Raw genomic sequence first — 19,047 nt, forward strand, 5'->3', positions numbered from 1 at the left:
TTAAATGCACGCGGACGAAGTCGCGGGCATCATCTAGTATTACAGTAAAACTTAAAGCTGGGCTCATCTTCTAATTACTTCTTCTAATTACTATACAAATCATGCCCGCATGAAATGGTGCCAAGAATACTGGCTGCATTTCCGCGCTGGACAGCCATGCTGATCCGTTGCGCAAAAAATGGAAAGACCTTCTGTTATTAGTAAAAATATATAACATAAATTAAATACTCACTTAAAAATCGATAATCAACATTTATTGATTAAACTCAACACTATTTACCACAGAAAAAAAATTCGAAATTCGAACTTTAAACGCTTTTTAAATTTGGAACGTTAAACTCTACTAAAAATTATAACATCATACGAGACTCTATGGTTCGAACATATAACATCTAACTGATGATAGGTCTTGGGATCCGACCGCATATTGACCTATGCAATACAACAAAAGAATAGTGTAATGAAAATAATGCATTCAATTTTGACCCGTATCTTTAATGACATAAATGTCTTTATAGAATAAATCGTTTTGAACAACATAAACTAACAGATATAGGGAATTTTAAACTATGTAGCGTTGCATTCTTATTTAAAACTTATTGCTTATACATCAACGATGATTTTCTATTGAAGAATCAAGAGCGATTTTATTACAGTATAGTTTTATTATGTGCATTTCAAATTAAATTCTATGAATAGCAGCATAAGGTCTGGTTTAGATTGCACAATAGTCTTTCCATGTTTCTACCCGTTTCTTTTAATCGTTGATATTACAATATTATAATGATCTGAACTCTAAAGGTTCGATCACATATTAAGCAAGGATAAAACGCTTCGGGTAGACTCTACCATAGTGAGGAAATTCTCGGGTTTGATCCTGAATCGATATCCGTCGAATACAGGATGTTTGGTAAATAAAAAATTTCCATACAATTTTTTTTTTAATGTCAAAGTTTTCATGACCCTAACGTGCCCTAACTCACTGAGATCGTTGACTCCGCCTATTTAAAGATGGCCAACGATCTCAGTGAGTACTCTAGGGCACGTTAGGGTTATTCTATGGATCTGTGTTCTTCGCGTAGATTTTGAGAGGACATTCCAATAATAAATAATTCGTGAAAATATTTAAATAACTAGCTGATGCCCGCAGCTTCGCCCGCGTGGATTGGTCAGATCCCCTGCAGCATCAGGATTGAGGAGTTGGACTCCAAATTTTTTATGAAACAATGTCGCAAAGTTCCTCTATCGATTAAAAAAGAAATGACGCAAATCGGTTCAGAAATCTCGGAGATTTCGGTGTACATAGGTAGAAAAACACAACTCCCTTTTTAAAAGTCGGTTAAAAAAGTAGCCTATTTTACGCCCTGGTCAATCCTCTACTTGCCTGTGAAAGTCCCTTCAAAATCGGTTCAGCCGTTCCAAAGATTAGCCTTTTCAAACAGACAGACAGACAGACAGACAGACAGACAGACAGACAGACAGACAGACAGACAAAAATTTTAAAAACGTGTGATTCAGTTATGGTATCGTTCAAATAACCATATGAGCTTAATATGAGGTAGTTATTTCGAAATTACAGACAGACACTCCAATTTTATTTATTAGTATAGATACTTGCTTTTGTGAGTGACGCTTATACAATACTCGCTGCCAGTATGTAGCTTAAATTCGGTCGGGAAGAATGGAGGAACACACACCTTGGTGTGGCACGACCTTTATTTAATGTCGTGGTTCAAGGTCTTCCGAAATAAATTAAGCAGTCCACACAGAAATTATTAGTTATAATAATATGTTACACTCAAATACCGAAAACGCTCACTGAGCGAAAATACAGCTCGCAACGCATTGTGGTATTGATAGGTAACTGTAAAACATCGCGTTTGTGGCTATCATGCCATACAGATACAACCACAACGCGTTGTGGCAAATCTTACGCGACTACACTTACAGGTGTAACTTACAGGTGTAATTAACTACTACTAGTTAGTTTTAACTTACCGCGGCCTAAGAGCCAAGGATGAGCCTAAAGCGGCCTTTGCGCTGTCTAAAGCTACCGTGGATTTTAGTGGGTAGAAAACCCACATAACCCGACCTCTCCCCGCGATCTCAAAGCGATCGGGTACCGTAGAATAGCCAAGTAACTTACATATAATCTATTATCTAGCTAGAAAGGAACCCGACGGGAACCTATTACTAAGCCTCCGCTGTCCGTCTGTCTGTTCGTCTGTTTGTCTATCAGCGGGCTGTATGTATCTCATGAGCTCTAATAGGTAGAGAGTTGTCAGGTATGTATATTTGGTAATGCCAAATAGAAAAAATCGAAATGGCCGCCATGTGAATTAAAAAAAACGGCCAAGTTTGAGTCAGACTCGCGCGCCGAGGGTTCCGTACTCGGGTATTTATTCCGATATTCTGCACGATAAATCAAAAACTATTATTCATAAAAATAAATAAAAATCTGTTTTAGAGTGTACAGGTAAAGCCCTTTCATATGATAGTTGATACCCCCACTTGGTATAGTTATCTGAGTTGGAAAATTGAAACACATTTTAATTTTCTTTTCTGTGATGTGACCATAAATTCACGGATTTATTCCTTTACTTCTGCTATTAGAGCTACCTACCTATCTGCCTTTAATGATTCTAGGACAACGGGAAGTACCCTATAGACTTTCTTGACAGACATGCGCGACGGACGGACAGACAGACAGACAGACAGACAGACACACAACAAAGTGATCCTATAAGGGTTCCGATTCTCCTTTTGAGGTACGGAACCCTAAAAAGTAACAATACATTTTTATTTTTATTCTTGACGGAACCCTACGTGTGGGCGTGTTTTGCAAAAAAATCTTAATTGTTAAGTATAAGTCCAGTTAGTTTTACCTAGCGTTTTGAGCACGTATTTCGGGATTTGGATATTTTACAGTGACCACATCGCAAGTGAGCTGCTTTTTCGCTCAATGAGCGTTTTCGGTCAGCGAGCGTAACTTATATGTTCAAAATGATAATAATATTACGCACCTGCAGGTCTATTTCTTATCACAGTGGTTATTATATAACTAGATAGATGGTGCCCGCAGCTTCGCGTGGATTGATCAGATCCTTGCAGCATCCGGATTGAGGAGTTCATCATCAGAGGAGGATCCAAATTTTTATGGAACAATCTCGCAAAGTTCTTCTATCGATTAAAAAAAATTACGCCAATCAGTTCAGAAATCTCGGAGATATCAGTGTACATAGGTAGAAAAATACAATTCCTCCATTTTATAATCAGTTAAAAAAGTAGCCTATGTTACTCCTTGGTTAATACTCTACTTGTCTGTGAGAGTCCCGTCAAAATAGATGCAGCCATTCCGAAGATTAGCCCGTACAAACAGACAGGCACTTCAATTTTATTTATTACTAGCTGTGCCCGCGACTTCGTTCGCGTGGAATAGCTCTCAGCGCGCTTTATATAGCCACGGACGCTCAGGCGCGAGGCGTGTAGTACGTACTCTGTACGTTAAAAATGTTCGCCGTGATTCTTTAAATGAACATAACTTTTTTATTTATAAACCGATTGACATGAAATAAACACTAAATATTAAGTGAAGCTTACTACATACAATATATTAGTGAAAACTGTATCTAAATCGAAAAAGCAGTTTCTGATATTAGCGTGCACAAACACACAGACAAACAGACAAAAAAAAATTAATTACAATTTCGGGTTCGGCATCGATATAATAACAGCCCCTGCTACTTTTTTTTTATATATTTCCATTGTACAGACACCACTTTTCTACAATTTTATTATATGTATAGATAAGTATAGATTTACTTGTACGTTACTACGAAGCTCCAAATAATAATAATAGGTATCTAGTCAAACCACTGAATGAATATTTAATTAAGGCCATCTGCCTAGCTATTAAATAATATTTAAACTACTAGACCTGCTTTAAATATCTTCTCACATAACTGTTATACAGAGTGTATCTAGAACGCTAGCAAAAACTTAGCGTTGTTATTATATTGCCTTAAGGGGCATGTGACGGATCTGCCCGCGAAATTCAAATTTAATTTGGTTTTTCGCAATTTGTAAACTAATACGACAACGTAGGCTGATGGTATCTTAATTGCGACAATGGCAGTATCATCTTCACAGGTTTATATAAAAATCTTTACTTGAAAGGGTCCAGTTTAAGAAATTAATTCTAGTATCGACTATTCTCACAAATTGGCCGATACTTGAATTATTTTCTTACACTGGACCCTTCCAATCCACCTGGATCCAATGCTAATAACCATTTTACCTTATTTTGCAGTTTTAGTGATTTAGTATTTTTCAAACCCGCATTTTACAGCAAAACTAGGGCCAATGCCGCACCTACGATGCGGCATTGACGTCGAGTGACCTATTTGCGGAACGTTCGATGACCTCTAGCGTCAGTCAGGTGTTTTATTTGCAATAATTTACTGTTATACTGTGAACTTTTTAAAAAGACAGGATTATTTTTTTCTTAGTTTTTTTTAATGGTATCTTATCAGTACGAGGGCGGCACTGAAAATTTCGGGAATCATGGAAGTGACACAACATTACTATTTAAAAATGTATTTATTGCTTTTCGAAGTATTCTCCGCGGACACATTTTTCCATATGATGGAACCAATCATTGAAGCAACCATTCCATTCGGAAGTTGGGGTCTCCAAAATGGCCGTTTTGTAGGCGTCCACAGCTTCTTCAGGTGATGAAAATCTCTGACCACGCAATGTATTCTTTATTTTAGGGATAGTACAGAAATCATTAGGGCTTAGGTCGGGGCTGTACGGCGGATGGTATAATAATTCTATGTTTTCTTGCTCTAAAAACTCTTTTGTTCTGTGCGCGATGTGAGAACTCGCATTGTCGTGATGGAGGATGATGCGGCGGTTGCAGTTCTCTTTACGGAGTTCAGAAACGACCTGTGGCAAACAAATGCTAGCATACCATTCTGCATTAACCGTTCTTTGTCCCTCAAGAGGAATAGTCGCAACATGGCCGGTTTTGGAGACAAACGTGGCCACCATTTTTTTTGCAACACTTCGTGAACGAACAATTTTTGTTGGCTTTAACTCATTTTCGAACACCCAAACTCGTGACTGGTTTTTTGTTTCGGGTTCGTACGCGTATATCCAGGATTCGTCACCTGATACGATGTTGTATACAGCATTTGAGGATCCTGCGTGGAATCTTTCGAGAGTTCTAACGCACCAAGTAACGCGAGCCGCTTTTTGCTCTTCACAGAGCAAATGCGGTATCCATCGGGAAAACAACTTTTTTACACCTAATTGTTCATGCAAGAATATTTGTATTTGACTCATGCCAATGTCTAAAGTTGCCTGAATTTCGCGGTATGTCACATGTCGATCTCCCTCAATCAGCTTACTAACAGCATCAACGTTTTCTTGGGTGACTGCAGTTTTTGGACGACCTTGACGGGGATCATCACTGAGCTTGACACGTCCACGTTGAAATTCAGCAAACCAGCGATAAATTGTGGTTTTGGATGGGGCTTCATCACCAAATGCAGAAATCATCCGGTCAACACACTATTTTTGTGTTAAACCACTTCGAAAGTCATAATAAATCATCGCTCTATCTATTTTCTCGAGTCAATTCCATTTTCTCAACGACTAAACAAGTTTGACAAGACATTGTGAAAAGACCGAGAATCTTTTTTTAAATAAATAAATGGTATTCGATTTTTAAAACCAAGGAGTTTTCAATTAAAAAGATTTTAATATGACAGGGACAGTGGAAATATTCCATTCCCGATACTTTCAGTGCAGCCTATGTAGGTAAAATCATCAGTAATATCACCTGTCTTCGTTTTTGCTAGAGTTCTGGTTACACCCTGTATTATTTTACATAGGTACGTAAGGGTAACGTCGAATGTCCAAACTTTTCACGGATTTTGATATCATTGGGCTTTATCATAAAATAAAAATATTACTATATGCATGATTTGCACGTTGTACACGTAACATTTTATCATAAAAAACCGGCCAAGTGTGAATCAGACTCGCGCACCGAGGGTTCCGTACTTGGATATTTTTCCGACATTTTGCACGATAAATCAAAAACTAAAGTGCATAAAAATAAAAATGAAATCTGTTTTAGAATGTAAAGGTAAAGCCCTTTCATATAATACCCCACTTAGTATAGTTATCTTATTTTGAAAATTGAAACACATTTTAATTTTTTTTTAATGATGTAACCATCAATTCAAGGTTTTCAGATTTATTCCTGTACTTGTGCTATAAGACCTACCTACCTGCCTTTCATGATTCTAGGTCAACGGGAAGTACCCTATAGGTTTTCTTGACAGACACGACGGACGGACGGACGAGTTCCGTTTTTCTTTTTGAGGTACGGAACCCTAAAAATTCCACTTTTTTATAACTTTCATTTATTTTAGTCAATTTGCATGTAAATCGAAAGAGGTATTTTAGGAATAAGGCAATGTTTTCTATTTAATAATATAGAATAAAATAAAAGTCTACATTAAAAATAAAATGTAAATTTTTATTAGTTGAGATTTTTTGTACAAATATATATTAATAGCTATATTAATATAAATATATTATAAGCATATAATTTTTTTATACCTCTCCCATGTTTGTAACACATTTTATTTTTTAACTAGTGTGGAAGCACCATAAGTCATAACACAATTAAATAACTTAAATATTGTTAATAATAATAAATCTGTGTTGGTGTTAGCTGGCGGGCGTGCTCTGCCTTTTCGGAGTGTTTTTTTTTGTTAAAACTGACTGGAAAGCGCTCTAAGGGGGTGCCGTGCGTATGTCGGCGAGCGCCGGCACAGACGGGGTCCATACTTGTATAGTTTAGCTAACTTGTTACAAATAACTACAAACTTGACATTGGCTAATCTTTGTAAAGTCAGACGAGAGAGAAAAAAAAACCTAAATATTATTACACAATAATAAATTAGTTTTTCTTGACCTTATTTCCTATACTCGCTATTCCCAGTATATTAAACAAATTACTAACAACTTTCTTAATTATTATCGCAATAATAAACAGTGCTAATACAAGTACGGCCAGTTGATCCAGCATCCACAGTTGGTACCAGGAGTACAGCACGCTTTGGGAACGCAGGTGGTATGCCCCTGAAAATATTAAAAAAAATTATAGGACTTAAAAATTATAGGCTACTAGCTGATGCCCACGACTTCGTTCGCGCGGATGTAAGTTTTTTTAAAATCCCGTGGAAACTCTATGATTTTCCGGGATAAAAAGTACACGGGATTCCTAAAAACCCATCCGCTTAACCGATTTGTAAGAAATTTGATATCGAGGTAGCTTGCGTCTTTGTAATTGAGATAGGCAACTATTTGTCCCGGAAAATCAAACAGTTCCCACGGGATCTTTAAAAATCTAAATCCATGCGGACGAAGTCGCAGGCATCCTCTAGTGCACCATAAATGGCTGTCTACAGTACCTCCAACACTTTTAAAACTAAATAATAACTCGTAATAATCGCAATAAATTTCTATCACAGAGGCTTGTTGGGCACAGATGTGAACTATGACCAAGAAGAAAAAATGTGTTTTTCTCTTTATCACTGTTCATAGCTTTTCCATACACTTAGCTTGCTCTAACAAGGTTTCATTATTTTGATGACAAGTTCACCTAATTCTTTGGCTGAGCCCGAATGGAATAAAATAAAGCGAATACGAAGCGATTTGCCTCCTCGTTTCTTATTCAAAGCACTAGGATATTATGGAACGCCCTACTAGCATCTGTTTTCCCCTACAATTTTAATACCTTCAAGTCAAGAGTCTACTAGGCATCTTCTAGACAAGCGCGCTCTATCTTAGGCTGTCATCACTTGCCGCCAAGCGCTACTCTGGAAGTAAATTTAAAAAAAAAAACCTTTGCTCTCGATGGCCAGTTCTACGTAGTGCTGTATAAGCTTCTTGTTGGAGACGGGGCGCGTGTGGAACAGCCTCGATATCTCCTTCGCGCGATTGTAGTAACTGCAACACAAAAGATAAGATCCATAAAAAAGATGTGTATCAGTTCATCATCATGGTCATCCAATGTCCCATAGCTGGACATAGAGCTCTTATAGGAACTTTAAGAGCATGCCCTGCCTTTACGCAGGGTATTATTAGACTGGTCTTCGAAGATAAGGACAGCTATGACGGCCGCATGATGATTGAGGGAGATTTTGAGGGAGATTTTGAGGTTTCATGCCCGTACTGGTAGATCAATCTCAAAATAAAGCCTTTATTGCTGAATACATCACACTATCACACTAATATTATAAAGGAGAAAGTTTGAATGTGTGTGTGTGTGTGTGTGTGTGTGTGTGTGTGTGTGTGTGTGTGTGTGTGTGTGTGTGTGTGTGTGTGTGTGTGTGTGTGTGTGTGTGTGTGTGTGTGTGTGTGTGTGTGTGTGTGTGTGTGTATGTTTGTTACTCCTTCACGCAAAAACTACTGCACGGATTGGGCTGAAATTTAGAATGGAGATAGATTATACCCTGGATTAGCACATAGGCTACTTTTTATCCCGGAAAATCAAAGAGTTCCCACGGGAATTTTAAAAAACCTACATCCACGCGAACGAAGTCGCGGGTATCAGCTAGTTTACAATAATTAACTTAAGTCTCGCACTTTGGTTATTATTTTGCGATCAGAGCGTCCTCCGACGCATAGGCCTCCTCCAGGCATTTCCAAACGAGTCTATCCCGTGCTTGCCTCGTCCACAATGACCCAACCGTCTTCTTAATGTCATCGGCCCAACGCTTTCTTTGTCTTCCTCGGTAATATAGTGGTAAGTATCCTCGCCTGTCCCGCGGGAGACCGGGATTCGATTCCCCGCCGGGAAGATCAATCTCTACTTTTATTTAAATAAAAAATAGCGAGCAAACGAGCAGGCGGGTCACTTGATGCTAAGTGATTACCGCCGCCCATGAACATTTGCAGCATCAGAGGAACCGCCGATGCGTGGCCAGCCTTTCAGGAATTTGTTGGTCCGCCCTTTGAATAACCCCATGATGTAAGCTAGTGAGAACACCGTTGATGAGAGTTGATTCCACAGTTTGCATGTGCGTGGAAAAAAAATCTGGCACAACGGATGGTCGAAGTGCACCAGGCACCCAGGTGGTGAGGGTGAAATTGCCTGTGGTGGCGTGTGGTGCGGTTGTAGAAAAAGGAGAGTGGAATCAGGTCAAACCTTAAGGACATATCCCTCCCTCACACAGCACAGAGCGTTATTGGGTTGCTCTCAGAAGATAAGGACAGCTATGACTGAGACGCCAAGTGTAACTACTCACCTGTTGTTATTGAGCATCTCGTTGAGGGCGGTTTTGAGGTTTCCTGCAAGTGCTGGTAGGTTGAAGTCGACTTTAAGAGCATGCCCCGCCTTCACGCAGCGTAGCGCATTACCGGGCTGGTCTGCGAAGACTGGCACGGCTATAACTGGCACTCCGAAGTGGAGGGACTCCAACGTGCTGAGCAGACCACCATGAGTGATGAACACCTTTACGTTGGGGTGCGCTGGAAGACAAGATGCATGGCATAACGATTGAGGGTAACGAAAGCATCAACTATAGGTAAGTATACTAGCTGTGCCCGCGACTTCGTTCGCGTGGAATAGCTCTCAGCGCGCTTTATATAGCCACGGACGCTCAGGCGCGAGGCGTGTAGTACGTACTCTGTACGTTAAAAATGTTCGCCGTGAATCTTTAAATTGACATAATTTTTTTATTTATGAACCGATTGACATGAAATAAACACTAAATGTTAAGTGAAGCTTACTACAATATATTAGAGAAAACCGTATCTAAATCGAATAAGCCGTTTCTGATATTAGCGTGCACAAACACACAGACAAACAGACAAAAAAAAATTAATTACAATTTCGGGTTCGGCATCGATATAAGAACAACCCCTGCTACTTTTTTTTATATATTTCCATTGTACAGACACCACTTTTCTACAATTTTATTATATGTAATAGATTAGGAAAAAAATGCACCACCAACATCATCTGAGGATTGTGTGTTTCTGAAGGGTTTGTGTGGTGTTGCATATAAAGCTTTGTTCCCAGAATCTAGACCAGCTCATATCAGGTCTACTCCGGGAAGAGGGAGAGGTACCGTGGCAGCTTAGCCTGAGTACTCACAGAGTATACTAGACTGAGGCATCCAGGGTCTAATGTGAATATTCCTGGGCAAGCCCTCCATCTGCTCCTCGAACTTCCACAGCACGGTGTAGGGCAGTTCCCCCAGCATCTTGACCAGCTCGCGTCGGGTCTGCACCGGCAGTGCCGCGGACCGAATCATGGAGCCCATGCTGAAGTACACCACCCCCTGGCGGGAGGAGTCCAGGAGGTGTTGGAGATCCTGGAAACGTTAAAGGATAATTTCATATTATTACACCGGGAAAAGAATGTCACCAACATGGCGAAGTGAAAGGGGGGGGGGGGGCACAACTTCGTCCGCGTGGACTTAACTTTCAAACCCCTATTTTACTCCCTTAGGGGTTGAATTCAGAAAAAGAACCTTCCTTAGCAAATGTCTACGTCGTGATAGCTATCGGCGTGCCAAGTCTCAGTCCGATCCGTCCAGTAGCTTCAGTTTTACGTTGATAGATCGGTCAGGCGCCTCTGCCAGCTCCGACGTACAAAGCCTTTTGACAGAAGTTAGACTACTTACGCAATCTAACCTATTCGTCAGAGATATCTTCTCCGACGAATAGGTTAGAGAAGGCTACCATATCTCTAGTAATGTCGCAGAAGGAGTCGACGGAGCGCATGCGAGAAGATGATTTGAGCTCTCATCCCATCCGTCGTAGGAGGGTTGGGCGTAGGCGAGTCGCCCACTACCGCCGCCTATTCCCTTGAGAAGGGCTCTCGAGCGATGGAACCGGGGAGTCTATCGAAAAGAAACCAGTCCTCGAGTCGGAAGGCGCACCTTTGTGTTCGTGGTGTGCCTCAGACGATGTGTACTATATTGGTCCCCTGAGGAGAGTCTTTAGTAGGCACCGCTGGCTGGGTTGCGCGAACGTGTTTGGCCCCGTAGCCTAGCCACCAGGCGATGCGTGGAACGCCGTGGGGTTTTAGTCGGTAAAAGTTCGTAGTTCGTAGTTCGAAGTGAAAGTGAACGAACGGCTTACACCGAGAAACAGGCGCTTATTTCGTGAATGCAGAACTCAAGCAAAGCAAATTGGTTATGATTTTTGCTGGCGCAGCAACGGGTCCATATATATGTACGCCAACGAGAGGGAAAACGTGCCATTGTTATCCGTAGTAATGAAGATTTGGAACGTCTCATCAGTAAAACTACAAGTGTAAATAAAAAATTTTCAACACCCCCGACAAATGAAGGTTACAGTAACTAGAAAATAGCTAATAACTTTCAAACGGCTGAACCGATTTTCTTGAATTAAAGCTAAGAACACTCTCGATCAAGCCACCTTTCAAACAAAAAAAACTAAATTAAAATCGGTTCATTAGTTTAGGAGCTATGATGCCACAAACAGATACAGTCCGATTCCACATACCTTGGGCAGTGGCGGTACGTCCTCGTCGATGTGGTAGCCCGCGATGTCCACCACGTTGGGTGGAGTGACGAAGGGCGGCGCGAACGATGAGTGTGAGTTCACAAACAGTATGGAAACATTGTGCATCGCCTTGTAGTACGGAGGTAGGGTAACGCCGCGCGCTTTAGCTAGTGGTTCGAAGTATTCTTCGTAGTTTGCTTTGTTGGTGGGCTGGCTTGACCTGGAATTCAAGGTATTTTTTGCATGATTATATTAGGCATCGTGGGCACGGATGCACCGTACGTATTAGAACGAGTTGTGACTCACATAGTGTGGTTATATTGAGTTGCTACTCACATAGTATGGTTATATTGAGTCGTGACTCACATAGTGGGGTCTTATTGAGTTGTGACTCACATAGTGTGATTATACTGAGTTGCGACCCACATAGTGTGGTTATATTGAGTTGCGACTCTCATAGTGTGGTTATATTCAGTTGTGATTCACATAGTGTGGTTATATTGAGTTGTGACTCATACAGTGTGGTTATATTCAGTTGTGATTCACATAGTGTGGTTATATTGAGTTGCGACTGACATGGCCAGATTTATATTAAGTTATGACCCACATAGTGTGGTTATATTCAGTTTTGATTCACATAGTGTGGTTATATTGAGTTGCGACTGACATGACGGGGTTTATATTGAGTTGCGACTGACATGGTCAGGTTTATATTGAGTTGTGACTCAGATAGTGTGGTTATATTCAGTTGTTATTCACATAGTGTGGTTATATTGAGTGGCGACTGACATGACGGGGTTTATATTGAGTTGCGACTGACATGGCCAGGTTTATATTGAGTTGTGACTCAGATAGTGTGGTTATATTCAGTTGTTATTCACATAGTGTGGTTATATTGAGTGGCGACTGACATGACGGGGTTTATATTGATTAGCGACTCACATGGTGATGTAGGTAAAGAAGAGGAAAGAGATGGTGTTCTGGATGCGTTGCCACAGCGTCATGGGCGTATCGTAGTCGCTCGTCAAGACCGAGATGGTGGGCACGGAGCGCACCGTGTCCACCAGGTACTCCAGGTGGGTGTTGAGCAGCATACCGCCCAGTAGGATCCATGGGGCGTCTTGCACCGCTGCATAGCTGTAAATAATAAAACTTAGCAGTAGTATACCCGCGCCTTTATCCGAGTGACGTGCCATCAGCGCAAGATTGTCTGACCTGACCTGATCAACCCATTGCTGGCCCACTACTGAGCACGGGTCTCTTCTCAGAGTGAGAAGGGTTTAGGCCATAGTCTGCCACGCTGGCCCAATGCGGATTGGCAGACTTCACACGCCTTTGAGAACATGGAGAACTCTCAGGCATGCAGGTTTCCTCACGATGTTTTCCTTCACCGTCAAGATTGTCTGCATGTCACTATTTCTTTTTTAGATTTTTAATAGATTTTTATTCAAATAAACTTTTACAAGTGCTTTTGAATCGTCCAAATAATTTACCACTGGTTCGGAACGCCGCGCCGCCCGTTCCTACCGAGAAGAACCAGCAAGAAACTCGGCGGTCGCTCTTTTCAACTGTTCAATTTACAATAATATGCCACACTATACAAGCAATTGCAGTCCCGCGTTTTGCTGGAACGAGTCAATTCCATGCTTTTTTAGCATTTACATAATCTTCGATTGACGTACGATTCGCCCCGATACCGGAGTATCTTCAGGAGATGTAGACCTTACATTGCCTAATGCAATTAGGTGTCGGGGCGAAACGTACGTCGAGTGGTTTTGTCTGGTTTAGCGGATTATAGCAAATTAAGCTTTTGGTTCCTTGTATATCATGGACTTCCGCAAAATAACGCTTGCTTCTATACTACATCTAGATTTTACAACTGCTTCAGCAGGCTCTATCCAGGTACTAACCCAGTCTCCACTTCGGAGAAGAACCACTCAGTGATGACAGCATCATACTTCTCCCTGATCAGGGCGTTCCTTACTGCTGGAGTCTCCAGGGTACTGCGGGAGATGTTCCATGCCATCTCCTTCACCATGTCCATGGTTTGCGGACGGGTCATGTCCAAGTCTAAAAATACGGCAATAAAAACAAGTGTAAAAAAACCCGGCCAAGTGCGAGTCGGAGTAGCGCACCGAGTGTTCCGTACTCGGGTTTTTTTTCAACATTTTGCTCAATAAATCAAAAACTATTATAAATAAAAATAAAATATGACAATCTGTTTTAGAATGTACAGGTAAAGCCCTTTCATATGATACCCCACTTGGTATAGTTAACACATTTTTTTTTTTAATGATGTAGCTAACCACAAATTCATGGTTTTCAGATTTATTCCTTTACTTGTGCTATAAGACCTACCTACCTGCCAAATTTTATGATTCTACGTCAACGGGAAGTACCCTATAGGTTTTCTTGACAAACACGACAAACGGACAAACGGACGGACGGACGGACAGACAGACAGACAGACAACAAAGCAGTGTTGCCAAGCCATTTAGCGGTACGATGCCGCGTAGAAACCGATCAGGGGTATAGCTTAGGCCGCTTCCATCTTAGACTGCATCACTTACCACCAGGTGAAATTGCAGTCAAGAGCTAATTTATAATGGGATTTTGAAAAAGGAATACCTACTTACTCTTCGTTAACTCCTGTATATGACTTATGTCGATATAGGTCAGGTTTGTAACTGGTTTTCCGGGAAACGTTGTGATCCATGTCACCTGAAAACATTCGTCACCATCGTTATCATCAAACCGACCGAGTTTCTTGCTGGTTCTTCTCGGTAGGAACAGCATTCCGAACCAGTGGTAGATTATTTTGACGATTCAAAAGCACTTGTAAAAGTTTAATTGAATAAAAATAATTTGAATTTTGAATTTTGAATTGAATCATGAAACCGACCGCCGCCGACCCACTACAGAGCACGGATCTCTTCTCAAAACGAGTAGGCCTTAGACCACTATACGTCACGCTGCACTGGTCCAGTGTGAACATTACAGACTTTTGATAGAATTAAAAAAAAAAGAAAAAAAAATAGAATAGAATAGATTTTTATTCAAATACTAGAAAATGCCCGCGGCTTCGACCGCGTGGATTTCGGTTTTTTAAAATCCCGTTGGAACTCTTTGATTTTCCGGGATAAAAAGCAGCCTATGTGCTAATCCAGGATATTATCTATCTCCATTCCAAATTCAGCCAAATCCATTCAGTAGTTATTGCGTGAAAGAGTAACAAACATACACACACGCACACACACATACATACAAACTTTCGCCTTTATAATATTTCAAGTGCTTTTGAATCGTCAAAATAATCTACCACTGGTTCGGAATGCCGTTCCTACCGAGAAGAACCAGTAAGAAACTCGGCGGTTGCTCTTTTCAAGTGTTCAATTTACAATAATATGCCATACTATTATACTTTACAAGCAATTGCAGCCCCGCGCATTGCTGGAGCGAGTCGATTCCATGCTTTTTTGTCATTTACATAAGACTGTCTGTCGTGTCTGTAAAGAAACCTACAGGGTATTTTCCGTGGACCTAGAATCATGAGATCTGGCAGGTAGGTAGGTCTTATTGCACAATTAAGGAAAAATCCGAAAACCGTGAATTCATGGTTACAATCACAAAACAAAATTAAAATATGTTCACGAAAGAATTGCTTTACTAAATCACATATAAGTGGCGCAGGCCGTCATTAACTTGCAGTTCCACATAATAGTGTTAGGTCATCGATGTATATATATCTTGTAGATGGTAAAAATTAAAATGTGTTTCAATTTTCAAAGTAAGATAACAATACCAAGTGGGGTATCAGATGAAAGGGCTTTACTTGTTCATTCTAGAAAAGATTTTTTTTTAATTTTAAGCACAATTATAGTTTTTAATTTATCATGTAAAATGACGGAAAAAATACCCGAGTACGGAACCCTCGGTGCGCGAGTCTGACTCGCACTTGGCCGACTTTTTCTCTGTAGATAAGGAAACCCTGGACTTCGTCTGTGTTGGTGTTAGCTGGCGGGCATGCTCTGCATTTTTGGAGTGTTTTTTTTTATTAAAACTGACTGGAAAGCGCTCTAAGGGGGTGTCGTGCGTGTGTCGGCGAGCGCCGGCACAGACGGGGTCCATACTTGTATAGTTTAACTAACTTGTTACATATAACTACAAACTTGACATTGGCTAATCTTAGTAAAACCAGACGAGAGAGAAAAAAAAGGAAACCCTAAAAATAAATTACCTTATGCCCAGCTTCCAGTAGGGGGTAAACCAGCCCCTTTGCAAGATGGTAGTGACTTTTGAAAGGGACATTCTGCAAGCATAGTATGTTGTATGCATATCCCGTTGATATAACACTCAGGAGTACGGCTAACTTCATTTTATTTTGTACCTGTAATGTAACAAAAAATGTTTAAGCATTTCTTCATCATCATCACGATTAACTCATCACCGGCCCACTACTGAGAACGGATTTCCTCCAGAATGAGAAAGGTTAAGAGCCGATTCACACCAAGCACGTACACGTGACGCGCATGAACCCATAGACATGACAGCACGCATTACGTCTACGCGAACGTTCACGTCACGCAAGCGGTATGCCATATCTCATACAGTTCCATACATTACGTCATGGTACGCGCTACGTCTACGCTTACGTGCTGCATACGCGTTTGGTGTGTCCCAGCTTTTAAGCCGTATTCGTAGGTCATAAAAGGAACCCCTATTTAGGATCACTTCGTTGTCTGTCTGTCAAGATAAAGGGTACTTACCGTTGACCTAGAATCATGAAATTTTGCAGGTAGGTAGGTCATATAGCACACATAAGGGGAGAAATCCAAAAACCAAGAATCGGTGGTTACATCACAACATAAAAATTAAAATGTGGTCATGGACAAATAAAATTAGTACTTTCAACTTTCAAAATAAGATTACATACTATACGAAGTGAAAGTGTGAAGGCTTAACCTGTACATTCTCAAACAGATTTTTATTTATTTTTATGCATAATAATAGTTTTTGATTTAACTTGCAAAATGTCAAAAAAATACGAACGGAACCCTCGGTGCGTGATTCAAACTAAAATATTACTCACATGTATATTTCGTATCTCAGTGGCTATCTGTTAGGATTGCCAGATGCCCCGTATTTTACGGGTCACCCCGTGTTTCAGAGTAGGCACGATAATACGGGAAAATAAAATACGAGGTAAATAAATACAGCTCCCGTATTTTTCCAAATTCAGCCGGAGCTGGCTGGCGAAACTGAACCCTCACGTTTTGTCCGGTAGAAAGAATATATTTTCCTTGTGCGGTAATGCATGGACCAATACCCGCGTAGCCTAAACCGACTCAATATTGATAACAGTAGGTAAGGCGGAATTACAAGTTAAATGAAATTTTAAGTTAACAGCAAACATTTGTTTCACAAAATGGAGAGCTGTAAAACTTAAAACAATAAGTACCCATTTAAATAAATAAAAAACCGGCCAAGTGCGAGTCAGACTCGCCCACTGAGGGTTCTCTTGGGTATTTTTCCAACATTTTACACGATAACTCAAAAACTATTATGCATAAAAATAAATAAAAATCTGTTTTAGAATGTACAGGTAAAGCCCTTTCATTAATACCCCATTTGGTTTAGTTATCTTACTTTGAAAATTGAAACACATTTTAATTTTTTTTTTAGTGATGTAACCACAAATTCGCAGTTTTCGGATTTATTCCTTTACTTGTGCTATAAGACCTACCTACCTGCCGAATTTCATGATTCTAGGTCAACGGGAAGTACTCTATAGGTTTCTTGACAGACACGACGGACAGACAGACAACAAAGTAATCCTATAAGGATTCCGTTTTTCTTTTTGAGGTACGGAACCCTAAAAATATCTATGCAAAACATTGTTTCTTATACTTAAAAAAATCTAAAACCCGTTTTCAGGGTTCCGTACGTCAAAATGACAGGTAGCAGTTATCATAGCACAAGTAAAGGGAAAAATCCAAAAACCGTGAATTTGTGGTTACATCATTAAAAAAAAAATTAAAAGGTGTTTCAATTTTCAAAGTAAAATAACTATACCAAGTGGGGAATCGTATGAAAGGGCTTTACCTGTACATTCTAAAACAGATTTTTATTTATTTTTATTTATAATAGTTTTTGATTTATTGTGCAAAATGTTAAGAAAAATACCTGAGTACGTACCTGAGTACGGAACCCTCAGTGCGCAAGTTTGACTCGCATTTGACCGGTTTTTTAATGCTGATAACGAGTAAGTCAAAAAGTGGCAGGTGACAATCTATCTGCATAATTAGTTTTTTTTATTTCCGGTATATCCTATCGATAGACCGAATATGCCAGCCCCATCGTTACAAACTAAAGTAAAATCAAACTAGTTAATAGGGGTCTCTCCGTCACTCGCTTCATACAGACGTAGTTCCAATCTCATTTGAATATTAAGTAACCAAAGTCCATGAAATTTTGCAGACATATTCTAGAAACTAATATCTATGTCTGTGGTTTTCCAGATTTCTGTTAAAATATTCGGTTTCAAAGTTACGCGGTCTTAAAAATACACATACAAATCTTTGAGCCCCTGTAATTTTAAAACAACATATTTTTAGAAAAATCTAAAACACCACAGACACAGATATTAGTTTCTAGAATATGTCTGCAAAACATGGACTTTGGTTGCTTAATATTCAAATGAAATTGGAACTACGATTGTATGGAGTAAGTGACGGAGAGAGCCCTGTTAAGCCGTATAATTTAGTTGAACGTACCCACTTCAAGCTGCAAGCTCCGAATAACAAGCATATAGTCAAAGCACAAAACACTGAATAGCATAGTACCTTTCACTGCTTGGCTGAAGCCGGGGGTGGAGGGGATGGCGGTCATAGGCCTTGGTCTTTAACTGATAGTGGTGATACGGTTACCGTAACATGTGTAGTTAAAGATAACGAAACCTATTCTTTTTTTATCTGTACTTGTCTGTCTGTAGTGTGTCTGTCAGTTTGTCTGCTACCTTTTCACGGCCCAACAGTGTAACCGATTCTGACGAAAGGTACAGGGTTAGCTTATATCCTGGGAACGGACATAGGCTACTTTTTATCCCGGAAAATCAAAGAGTTCCCGCGGGATTCCTAAAGACCCATCCACTTAAACGATTTGTATGAAAGGTACCGAAGTAGCTTGCGTCCCTGTAATCGAAATAGGCAACCTTTTATCCCGGAAAATCAAACAGTTCCCACAGGATCTCTAAATATCTAAATCCACGCGGACGAAGTCTAGTACTTAATATTATAAATGCGAAAGTGTGTCTGTCTGTCTGCTACGTTTTTACGGTTCAACCGTTGAACCGATTTTAATGTTTAGTACAAACTCAGGATACATTCCAGGGAAGGACATAAGCTATTTTTTATCCCGGAAAAACAAACAGTTCCCTCGGGATAGCACATGTTTCACACATTTGTCGTTCAATAACGCCGTAACAGAGAA

At 40.1% G+C, this 19,047-nt stretch overlaps 1 protein-coding gene across 4 annotated transcripts in view; it reads right to left on the reverse strand.

Annotated features, from left to right (window-relative positions):
* Positions 1 to 18,536, reverse strand: part of LOC123878794 (UDP-glucosyltransferase 2-like) — a 32,122-nt gene extending 13,586 nt beyond the window's left edge. Inside the window, exons 1-10 of one of the 4 annotated variants that reach the window (XM_045926119.1) lie at positions 18,333 to 18,536; positions 15,797 to 15,946; positions 14,196 to 14,280; positions 13,470 to 13,629; positions 12,502 to 12,696; positions 11,560 to 11,779; positions 10,181 to 10,400; positions 9,330 to 9,552; positions 7,925 to 8,028; positions 7,031 to 7,158 (exon numbers count right to left, since the gene is read on the reverse strand). In XM_045926119.1, the coding sequence (XP_045782075.1) occupies positions 7,031 to 7,158; positions 7,925 to 8,028; positions 9,330 to 9,552; positions 10,181 to 10,400; positions 11,560 to 11,779; positions 12,502 to 12,696; positions 13,470 to 13,629; positions 14,196 to 14,280; positions 15,797 to 15,934 (1,473 nt within the window). In that variant the 5' untranslated portion in view covers positions 15,935 to 15,946; positions 18,333 to 18,536. Of the gene's footprint in view, positions 1 to 232; positions 378 to 7,030; positions 7,159 to 7,924; positions 8,029 to 9,329; positions 9,553 to 10,180; positions 10,401 to 11,559; positions 11,780 to 12,501; positions 12,697 to 13,469; positions 13,630 to 14,195; positions 14,281 to 15,796; positions 15,978 to 18,332 lie in introns of those variants that run through there. The other 3 variants (XM_045926117.1, XM_045926118.1, XM_045926116.1) reach the window with 3 other exon arrangements.
* Positions 18,537 to 19,047: the final 511 nt, after the last annotated feature.

Source organism: Maniola jurtina, chromosome 26 (genome assembly GCF_905333055.1).
Source record: "Maniola jurtina chromosome 26, ilManJurt1.1, whole genome shotgun sequence".
NCBI classification, from domain to species: Eukaryota; Metazoa; Arthropoda; class Insecta; order Lepidoptera; family Nymphalidae; genus Maniola; species Maniola jurtina.